This window comes from Panthera leo, chromosome A1 (genome assembly GCF_018350215.1).
Source record: "Panthera leo isolate Ple1 chromosome A1, P.leo_Ple1_pat1.1, whole genome shotgun sequence".
Lineage (NCBI taxonomy): Eukaryota > Metazoa > Chordata > Mammalia > Carnivora > Felidae > Panthera > Panthera leo.
Window position 1 is genome coordinate 168,271,956 of NC_056679.1, and position 21,890 is coordinate 168,293,845.

A 21,890-nucleotide genomic window follows, 5' to 3' on the forward strand; every position below is an offset into this window, starting at 1 on the left:
CAGGTTTTGTGTCTCCCTCTGTCTCTGCCCCTTCCCTGCTCATTCTCTTGTCTCTCTCTCTCAAAAATAAACGTTTAAAAAAATATATTAAAAAAAAATATTTCCAGATAAATAAAAACTGAGGGAGTATGTCACTAGTAAACCTGAGTGTAAGAAATGCTAGAGGGAGCTCTTCAGACTTAAATGAAAGAGCATAAGCCAGCAGCTTGAAATCACATGCAGAAATAAAAAACAACAGTGGGGCGCCTGGGTAGCTCAGTCAGTTGGGCGTCTGACTTCGGCTCAGGTCATGATCTCATGGTCCGTGAGTTCGAGCCCCGCGTCGGGCTCTGTGCTGACAGCTCAGAGCCTGGAGCCTGTTTCAGATTCTGTGTCTCCCTCTCTCTCTGACCTCCCCCCATTCATGCTCTGTCTCTCTCTGTCTCAAAAATGAATAAACGTTAAAAAAAAAAAAAAAACCAGGAAAGATAGGTGTTTGTGTAGGTAAATATAAAATTTATAACTAATGTATTTTGGACTTGTACCCCTTTTATTTTGTACATGATTGAGAAGAAAACTACAAGGGCATCTGGGTGGCTCAGTCGGGTAAGCATTCCACTTTGGCTCAGGTCACAATCTCCTGGTTCATGAGCTCGAGCCTCACTTCGGGATTCTCTCTCTCTCTGCCCCTCATGGGTAGTGTCTCTCTCTCTCTCTCTCTCTCTCTCTCTCTCTCCCTCTCTCTCTGCCCCGCACTTAGTCATACTCTCTCTCTCTCAAAAATAAAAAAATAAAAAATATGTAAAATAATAATTATAAATCTATGTTGCTGGGCACAAAACACATAAAAATATATGACAGGAAGTACATAAATATAGAAACAAAGTTTTTATATATCATTGAAACCATGGTATTTATATTTGTAGGTTAAGTGTCTAACAATAAGGGTTTTTTTCAAATTTATATTTAAATTCTAGTCAGTTAACATACAGTGTAATATGGTTTCAGAAATAGAATTTAATGATTCATCACTTACATATGATACCCAGTGCTCAATACAAGAGCCCTCCTTAACGCCCATCACCCATTTAGTCCATCCCCCACCAAGTTCCATCGACCCTCAGTTTGTTCTCTATAGTTAACAGTCTTTTATTGTTTCTCTCTCTCTTCTCCCCCTTCTCGTAAGTTCATGTTTGTTTGTTAAATTCCACATGAGTGAAATCCTATGATATTTGTCTTCCTTTGACTTATTTCACTTAGCATAATATACTCCAGCTCCATACATTGTTGCAAATGGCAAGATTTCATTCTTTTTGATGGCTGAGTAATAATCCATTGTGTATATATACCACATCTTCTTTATCCATTCATCACTCAGTGAACATTTGGGCTCTTTCCATAGTTTGGTGACAGTAAGATTTTTTTATTGTAGTGGGTCTAACATTAAGCTTTTGATCGCCATGATATCCATTTCAAAAAACATTTATCTTGAATAAACATATTGCCAGCTGTATGACACAGCTACTAGAAAAACCACCACATAAGCAATGAGGCTGCCCCATCTGTGAAGTTCTGTCAGAAAACTCCAGGTAACCTAAATAACTGACTACATGAGTGACCCTATTTTCTCCTTCCTCAGGCCCTAATTCCTGCCTTTCTGCTTTAAATTAGCCAATAGAGTGAATGAGAAAAACCCTAGACACTCCATAACTGGACCCTAATAAAGGCTGAGCCCCAAGTCTGCTTTCTCTTTCTCTCTGCTCTCAACCTGGCTAGATGGCCCTTGGCATGTTATATATATCATAATAAGAACCCACAGAGCTGGCCCAGCAATAAACGGGGGCCCTGGTTGGTGAAATGTCTGTGGAGTATGCCTTGAGTAATGTGTGCCTGAGTGAACACTGCAGGCATTTCTGACATAATGTACTACCATAGACAGGCTCAAGACCAACAAAACAGTATTAATTCAAACTAGGTTGTTATAAATTATGATGCTTATATCCACCAGAGCAAATATTAAGGAACTAACTAAATATACATACATAGAAGAAAAGAGAAGGGAATCAAAATAGTACACTTAAAATATTTCATAAAAAGGGCAATGGAGGAATTGATGAACAAAAAGTATAAGACAGAAAACAAGAAAAATGCAGAAATATTTCCTTATCAGTAATTACATCAAATATAAATACATTAAACTCTCCAATTCAGAAACAGAGAATGAAAGAATGGAACATAAAGATGATCAAGGGGTGCCCAGGTGGCTAAGTTGGTTGAACATCCGACTTCAACTCAGGTCATGATCTCACCATTCATGGGTTTGAGTCCCATGTTGGCCCCAAGTTGGGCTCTGTGCTAACAGCTCAAAGCCTGGACCTGCTTCAGATTCTGTGTCTTATTCTCTCTGCCCCTCCCCTGTTTCCCTGTGTTTCTATCTCAAAAATAAATATTAAAATATTAAAGAATAATAATAACAATAAAGATGATAAAATTACATATTGTCTATAAGAGACTGACTTTAGACCCCAGGACATAAATGGATTAAAAAGATGGAAAAACGTATTCTATTCAAATAGTAACCAAAAGAGAACTGCAGTGTCCCCATTAATGTCAGACAAAATAGACTTTAAGACAAAAATTGTTACGAGACCAAAAAAATTTACAGAATGATAAAAGGTTAATCCACTAAAACGATATAACAATTAAATATGTACATGTAACAGAAGTCCAAACTAGATCAACCAAAAACTGATTGAAGAGTTGAAGGGAAAAATAAATAGTTCTACAAGAGAAACACCAAACCCCCATTTTAATAACAGATAAAACAACCAGACACAAATAAATGAGGAAACTGAAAATGTTAACGCTTAAACCAACTAGGCCTAACAGATATTTATACAGCACTCCACCCAACAACAGCAGACTACACTTTCTTCTCAAGTGCACATAGATAAGCCATATGTTAGCCACAAATCAAATCTCAATAAATTTTAAAAGACTGAAATCACACAAAATATCTTTTCTGACCACAATGGAATGACATTAGAAATTAGTAACAAAAGGAAATATAGAAATATGTGGAAATTAAACAGCACATTTGAAAACAATCAAAAAAAAAATCACACGGAAAAGCAAAAAGTACTTTAAGATCAATGAAAACAAAAACACAATATCCCAAAATTTATTTTTTCTTAGATTTTTTTTAATGTTTACTTATTTTGAGAGAGACAGAGAGCATATAGGGGAAAGGCAGAGAAAGAGAAAGAGAGAGAATCCAAGCAGGCTCCACACTCGACATGGGACTCGATCTCACGAACTACAAGATCACAACGTCAGCCGGAATCAAGAGTTGGACACTTACCCTAATGAGCTACTCAGGCACCCCTAAAGATTTTACTTTTAAGTAATCTCTCCCACCCAACATAGGACTGGAACTTACAACCCTGAGATGAAGAGGTTCATGCTCTACTGACTGAGCCAGCCAGGTGCTCCCAACATCCCACAATTTATGGAATATAACTGTAAATAACTGTATTAAAAAGAATAAAGATCTCAAACGAATAACCTACCTAACCTTCCACCTTACAGAACTACAAAAGGAGAAGAAAACTAAATATAGGCCAAGGAGAAGGAAGAAAATAAAAATCAGAGCAAATGTAAATGAAATATAGACTAGAAAAACAATAGAAACAAAGAAAACATAAGTCCATTCTTTGGAAAGATCAACAAAATTAACAAGCCTTCAGCAGATTAAAAAGAGAGAACACTCAAATTACTAAAATATGAATGAAAATAGAGATATCGGGGTACCTGGGTGGCTCAGTCAGTTAAGCATCTGGCTTGGGCTCAAGTCATGATCTCGAGGTTCTTGAGTTCGAGCCCTGCATTAGACTGTCTGATATCAGCATGGAACCCACTTCAGATTCTCTGTCCCTCTCTCTCTTTGCCCCTCCCCTACTAATGCATGCACACTCTCTCGCTCTCTCTCAAAAATAACCATTAAAAAAAAATAGACATCATTGCCAACCTTACAGAAACAGAATTATAGAATACTATGGCAACTAAACAACCTAGATGAAATGGACAAATTCCTAGAAGCATACAAACTTAAAAAAAAATAATAAAACTGACTCAAGAAGAGAAAATCTGAATAAAAAGTAAAAATACTAAATCAGTAATCAAAAAACTTCCAACAAAGAAATGCCAAGGAACAGAGGGCATAATTAGTGATACATCTGAAGAACTAATACTAATCCTTAAATTCTTCCAAATTGGAGGATGAGGGAACATTTCCTAACTCATTCTATGGAGTCAGATACCAAAGCCAAACAAAGACATCCCGAGAAAACTACAGACCAATGTCTTTTATGAAAACAGATGCAAAAATCTTCAACAAAATATCAGCAAACTTATACCAGTACATATTAAAAGTATTATATACCATGGCCAAGTAGGATTTATCACAGAAATGCAAAAGTGATCCAAAATGTAAAAAATAAATACATTTAATGAACCATATTACTGAAATGAAGGGGGGTTTTCTGTATAAATTTTTATTTTTATTACCTATGAATTCTACCCTCCTCCCCTAGATCAAGAAGGCAGACACAATAGCATTTTTGATGGTTTGCATTCCTTTTTGAATATACAAGTTTCCATTTGTTTCATTGCTTTTCAAACTAAAATACATCTTTTAGAATTTCCTGCAGCTCAAACGAGTTGATGAACATTTTCTCAGGTTTTATTCATGACATAATATCATTGTTTCTTTTTTCCTGAAACAATTGTTGATTGTATATAGAATTCTGGGTTGATAGTTTAGGGGCTTTTTGTGTTTTTTTTTTTTCCCACTCATCACTGTAAAGATGTTGGTCCAATATCCTCTAAAATCCATTATTTTTGAAGCTATGGATCCTTTGAAAATATTGTTCCATTTAGATACAGTGCAATTTTCCTCTCACCGTTTTAGATGTTGAAGGGGTTTTTTTAATGACCATCTCAACAGACAACAGATACACAAAAGCACTTGACAAAATCCAATACCCTTTCTTGATAAAAATACTCATAAAACTATAAATAAAAAGAATCTTCCTTAACTTGATAGATGGCACATCTATTAAAAACCTACAGCTAACATTATACTTAATGATGAAAGATGAAAGGCTTTTCCTGAGATAAAGAACAAGACAAGGCTGTCTGCTGTCTCCATTGTACTAGAGATTCTGGCCTGGGCAACTATGCACGAAAAAGAAATGAAAGGCATCCAGGAAAGGAAGAACTAAGGTGTTCTCTAGTCACAGATATCATGATCTTATATATTACAAAAATCCTAAAGAACACACAAATAATTTAGAGCTAATAAGTATTTCCGCATATTAACAATAACTCAAAAATGAAAACATTTCCATTTATAATACTAAAAAAATAAAATACTTTTTTATAGATTCCATTTCCTTCTATTGAGAGTCACCATTTGTCGGGTCAGTATCATCATATTCTGCTATCACTTGAAAACGTTTCCTTCTATTCTTTTAACATGTTTATAATAGCATTTTGAAGTTTTTATCTTTTAAGTCTAATATTTGAGTCCACTCAGGTATTTTCTATTAACTGCACTCTTTTCTCTCAGTATAGGTCACGTTTTTCTGACTCTTGACATGTCTCCTGGCTTTTTGTTAAAAACAAGACATTTTAGATAACTTATTATCAAAAATATACCAACTCTGGAATTTATTTTTCAGAATTTTTTGAAAGATTTTATGTTTAAAGTAATCTCTACACCCAAAAAGGGACTTGAAATCACAACCCTGAAATCAAGTCATATGTTCTAATGACTGAGCCTGCCAGTCACCCCCAGAATTTTTTAATTTCCCTGGCCTTAAAGAGTGGGATCTATGTCTCCTGCAGTGTCAACATCTCTGCTCAGGTTTTAATACTTACCTATTTTTTTTTCACTATGGCTTCCTAAGGAGGTTACCCTTTATCTGCATAGCTTAGTTTTCAGCTAGTTATCTGGGCAAAGGTATGCTCACACATTTCAAACCTGCTCTTCAATCTGTGTGTGGGATGGGAAGAGCACATTCAAGCCTTGGCCAGTTCTCAAGTTTGCCTTGGCCCCTGCTTTCTGCTAGACACTTTCAGGTGTCCCCAGCACATATGCATAGTTTCACCAGGGATACATGGAGAACTTATCCCTTTATGGTATTCTCAATTCCAAGGTCTGCCTGTTAAAAACCTGGCTGGTCCCCCACGCATCCCAATTAGCACCACAATCTCACACTTGCAAATAATGTGAGTTTTCCCTGTTTCCCATCAAGTTCATCACTTTAAGTTGACAAATACATGTTTTCACTTGCTGCCACAAACCAGCAGGGCCGCTGGTTTCCCAAACTTTCATTCTTGCCACAGGAACTGGGGAGAGGTGGGGCACACAGTAGGGGTCTTCATGCAAGAATGCTGTAGATATCAACCGTTCTTAAAAGCTCTAGCTGTTTTCCTAAAAATAAGTGCTTCTGAATTTTTGCCTGCCAAATTTCCATAGCCCAAATAGTTTCAGACAATTTTACCTAGTTTTACTTTATTTTTGTGGAGAGCAGTCACCAAACTCTTCATGCAGCCATAGCTGGAAGTCCCTCTCTTGTGGATGTTTTTTATGCTCACCTTCCCCATTTTATAAAATGAGAAATAAAGATTCTGGGAAAGTATATCATTTGTTTAAGGTTAAAGGACTTATGTGGTTTTAAAGGGCTAATTTGACCCTTAACAAGTAGAAGATATGTGGAACATGGTCAGTGGAACCAAAAAGCACCTTGTTTAAAATACATCTGACTTTGGGGGTGCCTGGGTGTTTCAGTCTGTTAAGCATCTGATTCTTGATTTCAGTTCAGGTCATGATCTCACAGTTCCAGTTTGTGAGTTCAAGCCCGGTATCAGGCTCTGTGCTAACCAGGGCAGAGCCTGCCTGGGATCCTCTCTCACTTCCCCTCTCTTTCTTCCTCTCTCTCTCTCTCACTCACTCACTCTACGCTCCCCTGCCCCCCATCGGCCTGCCCACACCCCCACTCCCTGCATGCTCTCTCTCAAAATAAAGTTTACAAAAATAAATATGTCTGAATTTGGTTTGTACCTTCCTTGAACATTAGTTTTCTCTTTTGTAAAAGTGAGATGATTGTTCTAATCCACAGATAATTGACTAAATCTAGGTGGAGCTACATGAGTCTTAGTTATCCAGCTGAAAGGAAATTTAATAAGCAGGTGAAGTGTAGATAAAACCAGTACTAGGAAAGATGGGTATGAGTAAAAAAGTAAAAACACTAAGCTGATGTGCCAACGCATACTTAATAGATCTTTGCATATTGTTTGTGGTAGGCAACCTGCACAATGGTCCCCAATGAGCTCACCTCCTGATATTTACACTTGTGTAATCCTCTCCTTGAGTGTGAGCTGGATTTAATGACTCACTGATAAAGAACAGAGTATGGCAGAAGTGACAGGATGTTACTTCCAAGATGAAGTTAAAAAAATGCTTCCATTTTTGGGTGTTCTAGGATCTGTTGCTCTGGAAGAAGTGGGCTGCCATGTTGCTATTATCTCTATGGAGAAGCCACAGGGCATGGCAAGGAAATTAACCATCTAGCCAACAGCCAATGCGGACCTGAGGCCTGCCAAGCATTTCACAAATAAGCTTGGACAGGAATTCTGGAGCCCCAGTTGAGCAGATCCAGCCAACACCTTGATTACAGCCTCATAAGAGACCCTTGACCAAAGGGACCCATCTCAGTCTCACAGGGATTATTATCCCACAGAAAATATGAAATAATAAATGTTTGTGGTTTTAAACTGCTAAGCAGTGGGATAATTTGTTACATAAAAATAGATAATTAAAATAAAAATTTTCCTGTTCTTGTCATTAAAATGCTCTCTCTCCCATATCTTAACTCCTCAAAAAGTAACTACCTCTCTCCCAAATTATCTTAACTCATTTAACCAACATTTGTGTGTATGTACCCAGGTTTCTGCTGGAGACATTAAGACATGAGATGCATTCATTGGCTTTAAGATTATATAGTCAAAGGCATTTCCAAATTATCTCTGGATAATTTAAGACTTAAAAGAAAGAGTATTTCAAAGGTTGTTTTTAAAAAATTTTTTAATGTTTATTTATTTTTGACACACAGAGAGAGAGAGAGAGAGACAGCATGAGTGGGGGAGGGGCAGAGAGATAGACCCAGAATCCGAAGCAGGCTCCAGGCTCTCAGCTGTCAGCACAGAGCCCAACGCAGAGCCCGAACTCACAGAGTGAGAGATCATGACCTGAGCCGAAGTCGGACACTCAACCGACTGAGCCACCCAGGTGCCCCCGAAGGTTGCTTTGAATAAAGAGACCACAGGTCAGTAAAGGACTAACCAAAAACAACATTTTTGTTGAATAAAGGAAAGTACAAAGGGAAAAAATAACATTGGAAAAAAAACTTGGATGTTACTTGCAACAAGCCAGGAAATTGCTTACTTTACCACAGGCCTGTTAGCAATAACTTGAACATAACAGAAATCCAAACTAAGGAGGTGTAGGTATTCTAAGGATGTAGAAGATCCAGGGATCCATCATCTTGTACCTTGTTGCTCTTCCCTCACTGCCCTCATCTACAGAGTGGAAAATGGCTTACTCTTATAATCCAGGTGGTCTATCCCTGAAAAACGGAAGAAGCAAAGGACAAACAGCTACTTTTATGGTATGACTAAGAATACCGTAAAAGTGGACAATACTTCCACTTACATCTTATCACCTAACATTTAATCTCATAGCTACACCTATGTAGAAGAAAGGCTGAGAAACAGTTTCTAATTAGGTGATTATGTGCCAAGCTAGAACATGGTAGATTCCGTTACTAAAAAGAATACGAGGAAATGGCTACTAGAAAATAGCAGTGACTTCTAAACAGGACCTGGGTTGAAAACAATATTCTTGATCTTTAGTGGTGAATCCGGAAAACACAACTAAAATATGAATTACCAGGGGCGCCTGGGTGGCTCAGTCGGTTGAGCATCCGACTTCGGCTCAGGTCATGATCTCGCGGTCCGTGAGTTGGAGCCCCGCATCGGGCTCTGTGCTGACGGCTCGGAGCCTGGAGCCTGTTTCAGATTCTGTGTCTCCTTCTGTCTCTGACCCTCCCCCATTCATGCTCTGTCTCTCTCTGTCCCAAAAATAAACAAACTTTAAAAAAAAATTTTTTTTAAATATGAATTACCAGAAAAGGTACAAGTCATATTACAGATATAATCTGAACTAATCACCAAGAGGTGATAGCCAAATATTTCTAATCTTTAAAAGATTCTATTTTTAGGGGCACCTGTGTGGCTTAGTTGGTTAAGCATCTGACTTCAGCTCAGGTCATGATCTCCCAGTTGGTGAGTTTGAGCCCTGGGTGAGGCTCTGTGCTGACAGCTCAGAGTCTGGAGCCAGCTTCAGATTTTGTGTCTCCCTCTCTCTTTCTGCCCCTCCTTCTCCCCCTCCCCCCCTAAAATAAATAAACATTAAAATTTTAAAAAAAGAAAAAAGATCCTGTTTTTAAGCAGGGCATCAGTATAAGATTTCAAAGACTTCACACTGAAGAAACTTTGAGAGAATGCACTGTTGCTTAGCACTTGGGTCATACCTATCCCACAGAACCTTAGAGTACTTGAAAATCAACCAACCAACACTTATACTTGGCCATTTTATTTCTTGATAAAGAGGTCTTATCTGCTATCAAATATGACTGCAAAAGTTTATGACTAGGCAGGTGGCATGCAAGTTATAGAAATACTTGAAAAGACTGGGGCGCCTGGGTAGCTCAGTCAATTAAGCATCCAACTTCGGCTTAGGTCATGATCTTGTGGTTTGTGAGTTCAAGGCCTGTATCAGGCTCTGTGCTGACAGCTCAGAGTCTGGACCCTGCTTCAGATTCTGTGTCTCCCTCTCTCTCTGCCTTTGCCCCCCCACTCATGCTCTGTCTCTCTCTCCCTCTCAAAAATAAACATTTTAAAAAAAATTTTTAAATACTTGAAAAGAAGTAAATCTGTGCAGCTATTTTATACGGGCTCCTTTTGTGGCAGGGACTATGCTAGGTGTCGTGAGAGAGACAGAGATATTAAAGATACAAGACAATATTCTTGACTACATAGTGTATGATGCTATTTACATGAAATTTCTAGAAAAGGGAAACTATATAGGCAGAAAGCAGATCAGTGGTTGCCTGAGCTCCCTAGCTGCTCATACCCCTTATGAGCAAAAATTTACCACAAAGCAGCATAAGGGAACTATTTGAGGTGTTATAAAACTCAATTATAATGATGGTTGTACAACTCTACATACTTCCTAAACTCAAAGTGTATACTTAAATTGGGTAAATTAAATATCAATAGAGCTGTTTTTTTTAACAGTCCATGAGCTCTGTATTTCTATCATTCCATCATTTTTCTTCCCAGAACCTTTGATTCCTATTGAGAAAACATACACACATACACACAACAATCACATGTTATAGTCAGAAACAAAGCAGGTAATATTCTAAAGATTCAGATAGATTCCCTCTTTGTAATCTTCTCAACATGAACTATTTCAACCATATTCAACTTTTCTGGTCTTTTCCATTTTTTTTGCCATGTGTATCATACCTTGCCTCTTAAATGTTCTACTTGCATTACCTGCCAAAAGCTCGAAAGCAACATTTATTAAGCAGTCTCTTGAATAAAGCACCATTTAGAAAAACAGAGGCACAAAACATATTTCTGGCACTTTTCTAACTACATAGCCACACAGAAGTCACAGACTCGAAAACTATTTTCTAATCTATAATTTAAAATAATTTCTCACAATTTAGCGATTAAAATTTAAGGCACAGCAAACTTACAAAATCCCAACTATTACTACAGTGTGCTACTCTATAGCAAAGTATTATGAAATTTACACAAGAATGAGTTATATTCTAAAGTCAGTCACAGAATTCAATAAAATACAAAACTTTTAAGTATTTTGGAAGGAAATACTATGAAATGATGTGTCCTTCTGACACATATCTATTATCCTTTGAGCTCTTCATTGTGTTCTAGCACAAAATGTTCTAGGCTCATCTTGTACATTCTTCGTATCAGCTCTGTAATCAGCCATTTCTCCAAGAGCACAGATTCCTTTTAGTAGAGAATGGTTTTTAGAAGCTAAGATATGGATGCTAAGTGCATACATCATTACTGGGTATTGCTGCTCTAAGGCCCTCTCATATGGACAGAACTAGAGAATTTACATATAAATGTATGCATGTAACCATCACTCAACACTATTCTAGCTTCTTTCTCCACGTAGATGCACTTAGCACACCACTTGACTCCAAACTGGCCAAGACTTGGGCAAGACTCTGGACAAGCATAAAATAAGATATTTAGACAAAATTAAACAATTTTTAGGAAATTATTATGCTAAATTAAATACTTCCAAATATGCCTTCACTTACCTTCTCATATTCCCTATCATTTATAGGACTTGGTATTCCAGGGTTAGCAGAAAAATTTGGCTCAGGGTTATCATCTTAACAGCTACTCATCACAAGGCACCAAAATTTATAGACTTCTCAAGATAAGAAGAAAACATATCTCACCTTTTATGCCTGATTAAGTTAATCAAGATTATCTGGCATTCTTCAGCAAAGAAAAATCTTGAACCTGACTTCCTCACGACATTCCATTTCAGAGCTGACTAAAATCATCCAAACTGCAGAGACATACCTTCTAGAGGTAATCTGGTACTGAAGGCTTAAATCAAGCATTCATGAAATGTTACATATTAATTTAGTTTCTCTTACTCACTAGTAATCTACATTCAAAGCTTTAAAAAGTGATATTACTTCTTTTGTTTGACTCCCATTTCCATTGTTTTCATCCTTATTTTCATATCTGGAAAAAAATAGCAAGTACATAAGCCTTCCCCCAAAGCACATTTCTCTTATAAAATTCTTCCTCGATCACTAAAGCAACCTGTTGGTAATAAAGCTGTAAAAGCAAAGATTTAATACCTAATGACACATTATCAGGGGCGCGTACATGGTGAGGCAGTTTTCTAATGGTGGTAATAGACTTTGGATCTCTCACCTCATTTCCTTTGTAAAGAAACAGGTCTGCTGACAGCAAAATATCTAAATATAAAGCACACAAAGTCTCTAAGCCTTAATATAGATCTCAAAATACGCAGTCACTCAAATAGTAACTACTTGAAGAAAAGTATTTCACAGCTATCATTTGGTAAAACTGTTGCATAGTGGTTCCACAATATAAAAATCTAATTGTTGGGGGTGCCTAGCTGACTCAGTCCATCTGACTCTTGATCTCCAAGCATCTGACTCTTGATCTCAAAGTCCTGAGTTCAAGCCCCACATTGGGTGTGGAGCCTATTTGAAAAACAAACAAACAAACAAACAAAAAAACATAACTGTGATATCAGAAGGCAGAATTGCTTTAAGTTCTGAAGGCAATAGGTACCAGAGACTGAAGCTACCTTATTTGATTCAAAGCAATCCATCAACCAGTCAAATATCAACTATAACAGGCATAAGTACTAACAAAAAGCTATTCCCACAGTTGACCTTTCAAGAGTCATTCCCTACTTCTCAAATTGCTTATATTTACAGGCCACAATTCAACCCTACAGACCCAATTATAAAATTAGCCTCTGACTCATAAGAGCTTACAGTCTTCTGGTGTAAGCTCCTCCCTGCCATCCCCAATTCAGGAATCTCTTTCATAAAAATCTCTGAAAGAAGATTACTCAGACCCTCTTTCACAATATACTGAAAATATCTCTAGACCTGGACACAGTGAGAGGGGTTCCAGCCCAGTGTCTGCCTTTCATTATCTAAAATGTCTTGGGGAAGCCATTTCACTTCTCCATGCCTGTTTTTACATGCAGAAGTGGGGAGTAACCAGATGATCTCAAAGACCCCTTTCTGTTCTGAAATTACGTAATTATGATTTTCGGTGAGGCTCACTATTTCAGGACATTTTCACACAGTTCTTATTGTTAGAAAGGACTTTTTAATTCCAAATATATACATTCTTCAATCCTAAAATTTCACTTCTTGAAAGCTACCTTAAAAAAAAAAAAAAAGGACTCTATGTGCACAGAAAACATGTATTAACATTTTTTGCAGGGGCAGTAAGTTGGAAACATTCAATAGTAGAGAAATACAGTATAACAGTATGGAATACTATGCAGCAGTTAAAAATAATGAAAGGGTACCTGGCTGGCTCAGTCAATGGAGTATATGGCTGTTGATCTAAGGGTTTTGAATCTGAGCCTCAGGCTGGGTGTAGAGATTACTTAAACTTTAGGGGCACCTGAGTGGCTCAGTCAGATAAGCATCCGACTCTTGGTTTCCACTCAGGTCAAAATCTCACAGTTTCTAAGTTTGAGCCCAGCATCGGGCTCTGTGCCAATAGCTCAAACACTGCTTGAGATGGTCTCTCCCTCCCCTGCTCATACTCTTTCTCAAAATAAATAAATCTTAAAAAAATAAATAAGTAAAATAAACTTTAAAAAAAAAGAAAACAATAAAAGAAATCATATACACTGCTCACTAGGAAAGAAAGACTTCCAAACCATACTGTTAACAAAAAGAAAAAAAGCAGAGCATGCACAATTCGGTGCCATTTATTAACAACAAAACAAAACAAAACACCTATGAAGGCTTACACAGGTCTTTCTTCAATGATGAAATGTTCTGATCTGTACAGTCCAGTATGGCAATTGTGACTGAGAAACTAAATTTTAAATCTGATTTCATTTTAACTACTTTAAGCTACTGTTCTAGAAGCAGTTCTAGAAGAACAATCTAAACTGGTAAGAGTGGTCAGTTACCTCTGGATAGGAAACTAGATGGGAGGGTAGGGGTGCACCTAAGCAAACTTTTGCCTTACCTGTGTTAATATTTTAAGGCAAGTTACATAAAAATAAAATTTAAAAAGAAAATCTTGTTGATATGGAGCCAAAAATCCGCCCTATGAAGCACCATAAAAAAAATTTAGTGTTTCTCTTTTGCTGTTTGCCCGGAGAAACTTTTACCTGGAAACAATCCCTTAAAAACAACCTTTAAATCACATTTCCTTACATTTCTCTCCCAAACTCTCCCTCCTCCACATCCCCTTTACAACTATAGTAACTTCTGGTATAAAGATACAGCAATACAATCATAAAGGCTACTGACCCACTATTAGGGAAGAAGGGCATGCTTTCTAAGAATGTTTCCAATAGAGGTGATGGATTTGTACTTCTCTACCCAACAATTCTTCTTGTACTATAAAACATTGTAACAGCTCCCAAAGTCTTCTTTTCTCCAGGCCAAACACCTCCAGTTCTTACCAGAAATAGAGCCAAAACCTTTTCACCATCACATGGCTTTTATTGAGACTCAAAACAACTCAAGTCAGGACATAAACATTTCTTAGAGACTGCTTAGTGGCATGGCACAGTCACCCACAGTATCAGCCTAGACATCCTGAACACCTGTCCATTCATTTGTGCATAAGTATTTACTAAGAGCTACTTCACACCAGCCACTGCACTTAGGGAAGGAGATAGAGCAAGAAACAAAATATATGTTGACAGAGCCTCTGCTCCCAAAAGCCTTATCCCTAAAAGTTGGAATGGATTAGTAAACACTGAAAACCTCTATTTCCAATATTTCAACAGTCCCAACTTCCTTTGTGCCGAATACCACTAAGACCATGAGATCCACACGAAGAATCTTTATTCACGTTTCTATTAACAAGGAAATCTACCCAACATGTCTAAGGCAAATCCAGTAGGTAAAATTCTCAAATATCCCTTAGACCAAGTTCTCAACAGTCCACAAAAAAATATGAAAAAAAATGTTTTTTGTAGATATTCTATTCTAGCAAAATTTATTCTTTACAAATTTTCTTTATTATGAGATCATGTACTTTTTTTTTTTTAATTAAAATGTTCTCTACCTCCTGAAATTATGATTTGGGTAGAAAGTACCTGGGTTTTGTTTTGGTTTGCTTTTAAACAGTCTTACTGAGCAAGAAACAAGAGTAATCAAACTTCTATACCAAATATTTGTTGATATTTTGTCATTACTGATTTAAAAGGACTCAAGAAAGTTCGCTCTGCCCTAAAATGCACACCCTGAACACAGAGGAGGCAATTACTCCTCCAACAACTACAACTCCTTAAGAGTTAAATCATTACATTTTGACTCAAGAACAGGTTATGCTTTCCCATTTTTTTGCTGTATCAGTTACAAGAACATTACAGTAAAACAAATCTTAACGCACAGGATTATAAACGTTCAAAAGGTCTAATCAGAAAAGTATATTGGTGGCAGTAACACTGTAACTGAAGACAGTTACTTCAGTAACAATAAAAGTCGCCAAATTCTTATGTAGGTTATTTTTGACTAAGTATCTTAAATATCTTAGTCTTAAACATCACCCACAGTGAAAAAGGAGGTTTATATTTATTAAGTTCCAGGAAGGGGCTGGGAAATGAGGAAAAAATAACTTGCTAGCAGTAACTTAAAACTAACTTTGTCACTTAAATTTCTCAACTAGCATTAACAAAAGTGCAAATTTAACTTAGTAGTTGAAAGTGTCCTGTAGTCTCCCAGAGGACACCCACCTCTTCTCCACTCACCCATTCCCCCATGAAAAATACATTTGTCTCTACTTTCTGGCAAACTGTATGCTTCTATATAAGGGTTAAAATGTAGGAATGCAACAAAACATAGAATAAATCACAGGGTTTTCAAGTCCAAAAGGCCTAAATTCCCCCAGATGTGCCCTTACTTTGTGTGTGTGACCTTGGACAAGTCAAGCTCTTCAAGCCTCGCTAGACTCTAAGCTCCACAAAGCAAAGACCACCTCTGCCTGAGTTACTATTTTGCAGTATCAGTGTCTTCGTGTATAAAGTGCAGTTAATATTTCATAGTGTTAATTGGAGGATTAAATGAGGTATGTATATAAAGCTCTGGCATACTGCCTGACCATAGTAAATGTTCAATTAAAGGTCATCGTAACTGACCTCAACTAGTTAGCTACCGAATCGGAAAGTACGGTTTGAATACTGTCAAAAACTAATATACGAAGTCTTTACCAGCAAATGTAAATTGCTTCAAGCGATAAATATTTCGCAGAACATCTACGAATAATTTCTAAACCACTGGGAATAACAGATGAATCCTGAATTGTTGTAACAAACCCAAACTATTAAAAACCACTGACGAGACTCCAAGTTTTTCTACTTCAAAAGAGCAGGCCACAAGCATCTTCCCCATTGGCTTTCCGATCTCCCCTTCGGACTTCTCTGGCTATCAGGGAACCCCCTCCTCCACGCTCAGGGGGAGGAGAGAGAAAACCTCCGAGGCGGGGGCCGGGGTTGGGGGAAAGCACGCATCCCTGCGCCACTCGCCCAGACCCACCTTGAGCAGGATGGATGGCGGCAGCTGGTTGATGTCTGGGGTTTCGGGGGGTGGATCCCTGTGACAGTCGCAGGGGTTTTCGGGGGGCTCCTGACAGTCCGCGTCGCCGCATTCACGCTGCTGCTGGGCGGGCGAGGGGGCGGTGCCCCCCGCTCGGACGGCGTCCCCGCCGGCCTCTGTGGGGGTACCTTCGGAAGTGGGAGAGGAGGACGGGGGGCAGAGAGGCTGCGGTGGCTGCTCGGGGCCCTGGCAGCAGCCGGCGTCGGGGGGCCGCGGCGGCGAGGCGCCTCCCCCGGCAGGCCCGCCACCGCCGCCGCCGCCGCCGCAGCCCCCACCGCCGCAGCGGGGCTGCTTACACGGGGTACAGGCGGGGACCCCGGCCCCCTTCCGCTTACACACCATCTCTGGGGGCGTAGGGGGCTCGGCCGGCGGCGGCGGCCCCCGGAAGAGTTGCACGGCAGCGGGCGGCCCCAGGAAGCGCACGGGCCCCACGCTGGCCAAGAAGAGGCTCCGGCCCTGCTGCTCCCAGGCGGCGGCCGCGGCCAGCCCCAGCTCTTTGCAGCAGGAGGCGGGCGACGAGGCCGAGGCGGCGGCGGCGGCGGCGGCAGCGGCAGAGGATAGCAGGAAGCGGCGGGCGGCGGCAGCGCAGTCCTCGGCAGCCAGGGCCGCGTAGCGCCGCGCCAGGTGCTGCGAGGAGGCGGCCGCGGCGTAGGCCCCGTCCCGCGGCGGCGGCGAGAGCGGCGGCTCCTCCTCTGGGCCGGCGGGGGCGGGCGCGCCGGGGCTGTGCACGATGAAGCAGAGCATGCAGGGCCCGCGGAAGAAGCAGTCCCGGCTCCGGGGCGCCGCCGGCTGGGGGGGCGCCTTGGCCGGGGTCCGGCGGGGCAGCCTGAGGAGAGGGCGGCGGCGGCGGCACCAGCTGCAACAGCGAGGCCTCTTCTGGTTCGGGCGGTTACGCGGCTCCTTCGAGAGAAGGTGGCCCATATAGAAGGCCCCGAGGAGGGGGACCGGGACAGGGAAGTAAGGAGGCCCCGAAAGGCGAGCTCCGGCAGCGGGGCAGGCCGCTCTCTGGCTCGGCCTCAGGCCCGCTGCGGGGTCGCCCGCCCTGCGCACACACACGCACACACGGGCACACACGCGACGGTGGGGGTGGGCGTCAGCTGCGGGCCGCCCGGGCGCCCGACGGGGGCTACATGCTTTGCCCCGGGAAGCCGGGAGAACGATGGGCGCGAGGTTTGGGGACGCGACGGATAGAGCGAGCCTGCCGGCTGGGCGACCAGTCCAAGCCTGGTTCGCCGGCTCAGTCAGTCAGTGCGGCGGCGGGGGGAACGCGAGGTCCCGCTCGGACCATTTTAACTGCGGCTCCGCCGGCGGCGCGCGCGCCCGCGACACTGCTCGGAGCCGCAGGAGCGCGCGGCCCGCTCGAGGAGGGGGCGGAGCTGGCGGCGGCGGCGGCGCGCTCGGGGCGGGCGCGCGGGCGCCCGGCTGCTCACCGGGGACGGCCGCTAGGCAGGGACTGCTGGGAAGAAGCGGAGCGGCTTGCGCGCGGGGTTCTCGGGGAGCGGCGCGCGCCCCTCCCTCCCTCGCCCAAGGTTTCGCGGAGGCCGCTGGGCCCACGCCTCTTTTCTGAGGCGGGAGGAGACGCTTCCGAGCCAGCTGTGTGACATCCGTTTGCTGACGTCTGTAGGTGTAAGTTCAAGAACTGCCATTGGCCGGGAGCCGCTGCGCTCTTCCCCTCACCCCCTCCCCCAGACTCGGATACCGAGACCACTAAGGAGCTGTAAACAGGGTTCCGCCGGAAGCCCACTTGGCTCCCTGGTAGCGTCTCTGGTGCAGTACTAGATGCGTGGCCCTTGGGTGGTGTGCCCCTGTGTTCTCACGTGAGTGGCTAATTAGTGGTGCCGCAACCGCTGTGTATTTCACTTGTGTTTATACTTGTTGCTTGTGGCCAACTGCAGAGTTCATAACTTTATTTCAAAGTGAAAGCGTAGATCACTTTACCTTTGCACGCCAAAAAGATACAAAGTTTCCCAACCGAGTGAGTCATCCGGCATCCCAGACTACAAGCTACAGACTACAAGCTACAGAGTGCTACTATCGTCTGCACTCCTGGAGTCCCATCGACCACCCATCGTATACCTTGAAAATGATTGTGCAGTGCCAACTATAGAATAAAGGGTTCTGAATGGACCTTGATGATCCCCAAGAGAAAGAGGGAATAGGCTTTGCAGACAGCCATTTACAAGGTTTGAGTGTAATGGGATCCAAGAAGTAGGACAATGATCAGAGCAGTACCTAGTATTGAGAGAAGGTTAGGTTTCACGAGGGACAAATTCGAAAAGGCTTAAATGATGGGAATGCATCAGTATAAGGGAGGAGATAAGCCAGCAAGGCCCCTGAGATGGTGGAATGGCAGAGTATCTTAGGAGGAGTATCGTCTTCACTGATTGGGAGGAATAGGGAAAGATACATAAAAAATGGCTACAGATAGGGAGATATGAAAGTGAGAAAGTTCCTGTCACATAGTCTCTATTTTCCTTTAAGTGGAGCCTGCTTACCTGCTGAAGAGTGGAGGCAAAGTGGCAGGTGTTTTTAAAAGCTGCTAAGGATAACTTGAGAAAACTGAGGAAGCAATTATTTCAAGATTCAAGGCCAATCAGTGTAGAGACCATTGTCTGAGTCTGTGTGACTCCCACCCCTGTGGCCAACCTCCCCCAGCCTTTGCTCAAACATACCATCCAACCTTTGCTAATAACGGCTTCTTTGTCAGGAATGACTTTTATTTTAGACCTTCCAGCACTCAGGGATCTCCATTTCTGAGTTTGATCACAGCCAGGTAGAATCCCTGGGAACCTAGAGGCAAATACTTGTTGGAGGGTTTTTACGTATCACTCACTATCAGAAGGCACTGCCCAAACTACGTTTCTGCAGATGTTATACACACAGCTTTCATCCCTCTGGGACTGTATAGGAATCTTCTCTGGCTCCAAAGGTCCAATACTGAGGAGGAGAATTAAGAGGTGACAGGGGTTGCCTGAGGCCTTGTAACAACAGGTCCTTTGTGATCTCTACCAAGCTGCACTCTGAACAAAAGTTGATGTTCTAAATCTTCTTATTACTTAATGTCAAGATTATGGACCCATTAGTTTCCTATTAATTAAACATGCACTATGACATAACAATTCCACTCCCGTATTTACTCAAATATAAAAGCCTATATGCACAAAAAGACCTGCACAAAAATATTCATAGCAGTTTTATTCATGATCAGCAAAATCTGTAAACAACCCAGATGTCCATCAGTAGAGAATGGATAAATAAGCTGGTACACTAATTTGATGGAATATTACTCAGTAATTAAAAAGAAAGAAAAAAAAAAAAAACAAAAAAACATGGATAAATGTCCCAAACTTAGGCTAAATCAGATTCTTGAGTTGGGGCCCTCAAATCGCTACCTGATTTTAACAAGCTCCCCACGTGATCAATACCCAGCTTGACACCATGCAGATCTATCAGAACTGCACATATAATCTAACTCCAACTTCTTAGCTTTCAGAATATGAGGCAAGTGACTGAAATTGTTGAAAGGGTTTCTGAAATTCACAGAACTAATTCTTCCAATTCCAGAGGCATTCAACCACAAACAGGTGGCTGTTTTTCTCTTTACCACAGCATGTAGCAATCTTGTGTATTTTAGTAATGATTAAGTAAGCTACTGCTGTGGTCATCAGAGCTGTGATGAGTTTTAGAACTAAGTATCCTAAATAATAACACTGATAAATATTCAGGAAACAGTTATGAGTAAGAGTTGTAAGTAGCAACTTAGAAACAATTATAACACTTGATGGTTTTGTTAGAAAAATAAAAGCAGCTTCTGAACAACCAGAAGCTGGCTTGGAACTCTTAGCTAGGCCTTGGTGTCTCTGGCATTCTCAGCTAGGTCTGAGTGTTCTGTTGAACGTAAACAATCTTACAAAACATCAATATCGGTCATGGCCACTCTGTAACCATAATAGACAGGCCCAATATAAGACCCCTCCTGGATGGCTCAATTGGTTAAGCATCTGACTTTGACTTAGGTCATGATCTTACAGTTTGTGAGTTCAAGCCCCATGTCAGGCTCTATGATGACCTCTCTAAAACTAAAAATAAATTAAAAAAAAAAAAAAAAAGACTCCTCTATAATTCTGTCTAAACAAAGCAAATACAAGAACATTCTTCAAACCACAAAAATGACCAAGCATTTCTGGTTAATATAAATGACCTGTTTCTTGACCTATTACAACCTAACCTTGCTCTATTCTTCCTACTAGAAAACAGTTATTAAAATATTCCATCATAGAATTACCTCTGCTTCCTGATAGCAGCCAATCCAGAGGAAAGCCTTGAACCTTTCTAGAATCACCTAACACAAGCCCAGTTATAATATATCTTTTACAACACCTTTTTACTGAGATTCTCCACAGTTTCTCTTGTTATACTTTGTCCTTGTGACAAGTCAATAAACCCAACTTGGTTTGACTATGGGTGTATTCCTGCTGACATTGGCTGAGGGTCATTAACATTTGTTATAATCAAAGGTCACCACCCTACCTAAAATTACTCCGTCTTGATGCACACACTCTGAATTTATAGTGCTATATGTCAGTTATATCCCATTAAAACTGAATTACTCCCTCCTTTAATCTTTTCTTTTACCCTAATTCTATTTTCTTTACATTCAATATCACGTTTGACTTTTTTTTTCTTTTTTTACTTTCAGTCCCTTCCACTAGAATGTAAACTCCATGAGGACAGGAACTTTGTTCAGTTTTTAGGAGCATAATCTGGTAACTGTATAAAAGAAGGGCTAGAGAAGGAAGAGGCTCTTAGCAGGAAGACTAGTTAAGACTGTTCAAAAGATCAATGGAGAGAATTTAAAAGCATGAATTAAGGCAATCATTGTGGGGAGAATGAAGTAGGGGTAGGACTGAAAATTATTTCTTATGTGGAGTTTTCAGGGTTTTGTAATTTATGAATAAGGTAGAGAAGAGGGGATGATGGATAGGGAGGGAACGAAGAACACCGAAATAGTGACTTGTATATTTAAGTTATTTTATTAATGTGTAAATAATTGTGAAATAGTTCTATAATATAAAATATTTTCATATTTGAATAAAGCTCTTACCTAGGGTAGACATGTGTTATGACATAGAATCACACTGAAAGCCAGTATATAAATTTAAAATGTTGAAAGGACAGCTTTTCATTTAAAGCTTTTTCTTTCTTCTTTGCTGACCAAGAATGTACCTACTTTGAAATTCACATTTGCCTATAAGAAGACACTTATGTATAAAATGCTTTAATGCTTGCACTTGAGTAATGATGGTTGTTGTAAATAGCTACAACATCCTATACCTCCAGGGATACAAGCAGAACACAAGTAACATGCTATTGATCCCACTGATT

At 40.7% G+C, this 21,890-nt stretch overlaps 1 protein-coding gene across 3 annotated transcripts in view; it reads right to left on the reverse strand.

Moving 5' to 3' along the window:
• Positions 1-17,822, reverse strand: part of FBXL17 (F-box and leucine rich repeat protein 17) — a 496,901-nt gene extending 479,079 nt beyond the window's left edge. For all 3 annotated transcript variants that reach the window (XM_042944694.1, XM_042944688.1, XM_042944699.1), the window contains exon 1: positions 16,446-17,822. In XM_042944694.1, the coding sequence (XP_042800628.1) occupies positions 16,446-17,426 (981 nt within the window). In that variant the 5' untranslated portion in view covers positions 17,427-17,822. The remainder of the gene's footprint in view (positions 1-16,445) is intronic.
• Positions 17,823-21,890: the final 4,068 nt, after the last annotated feature.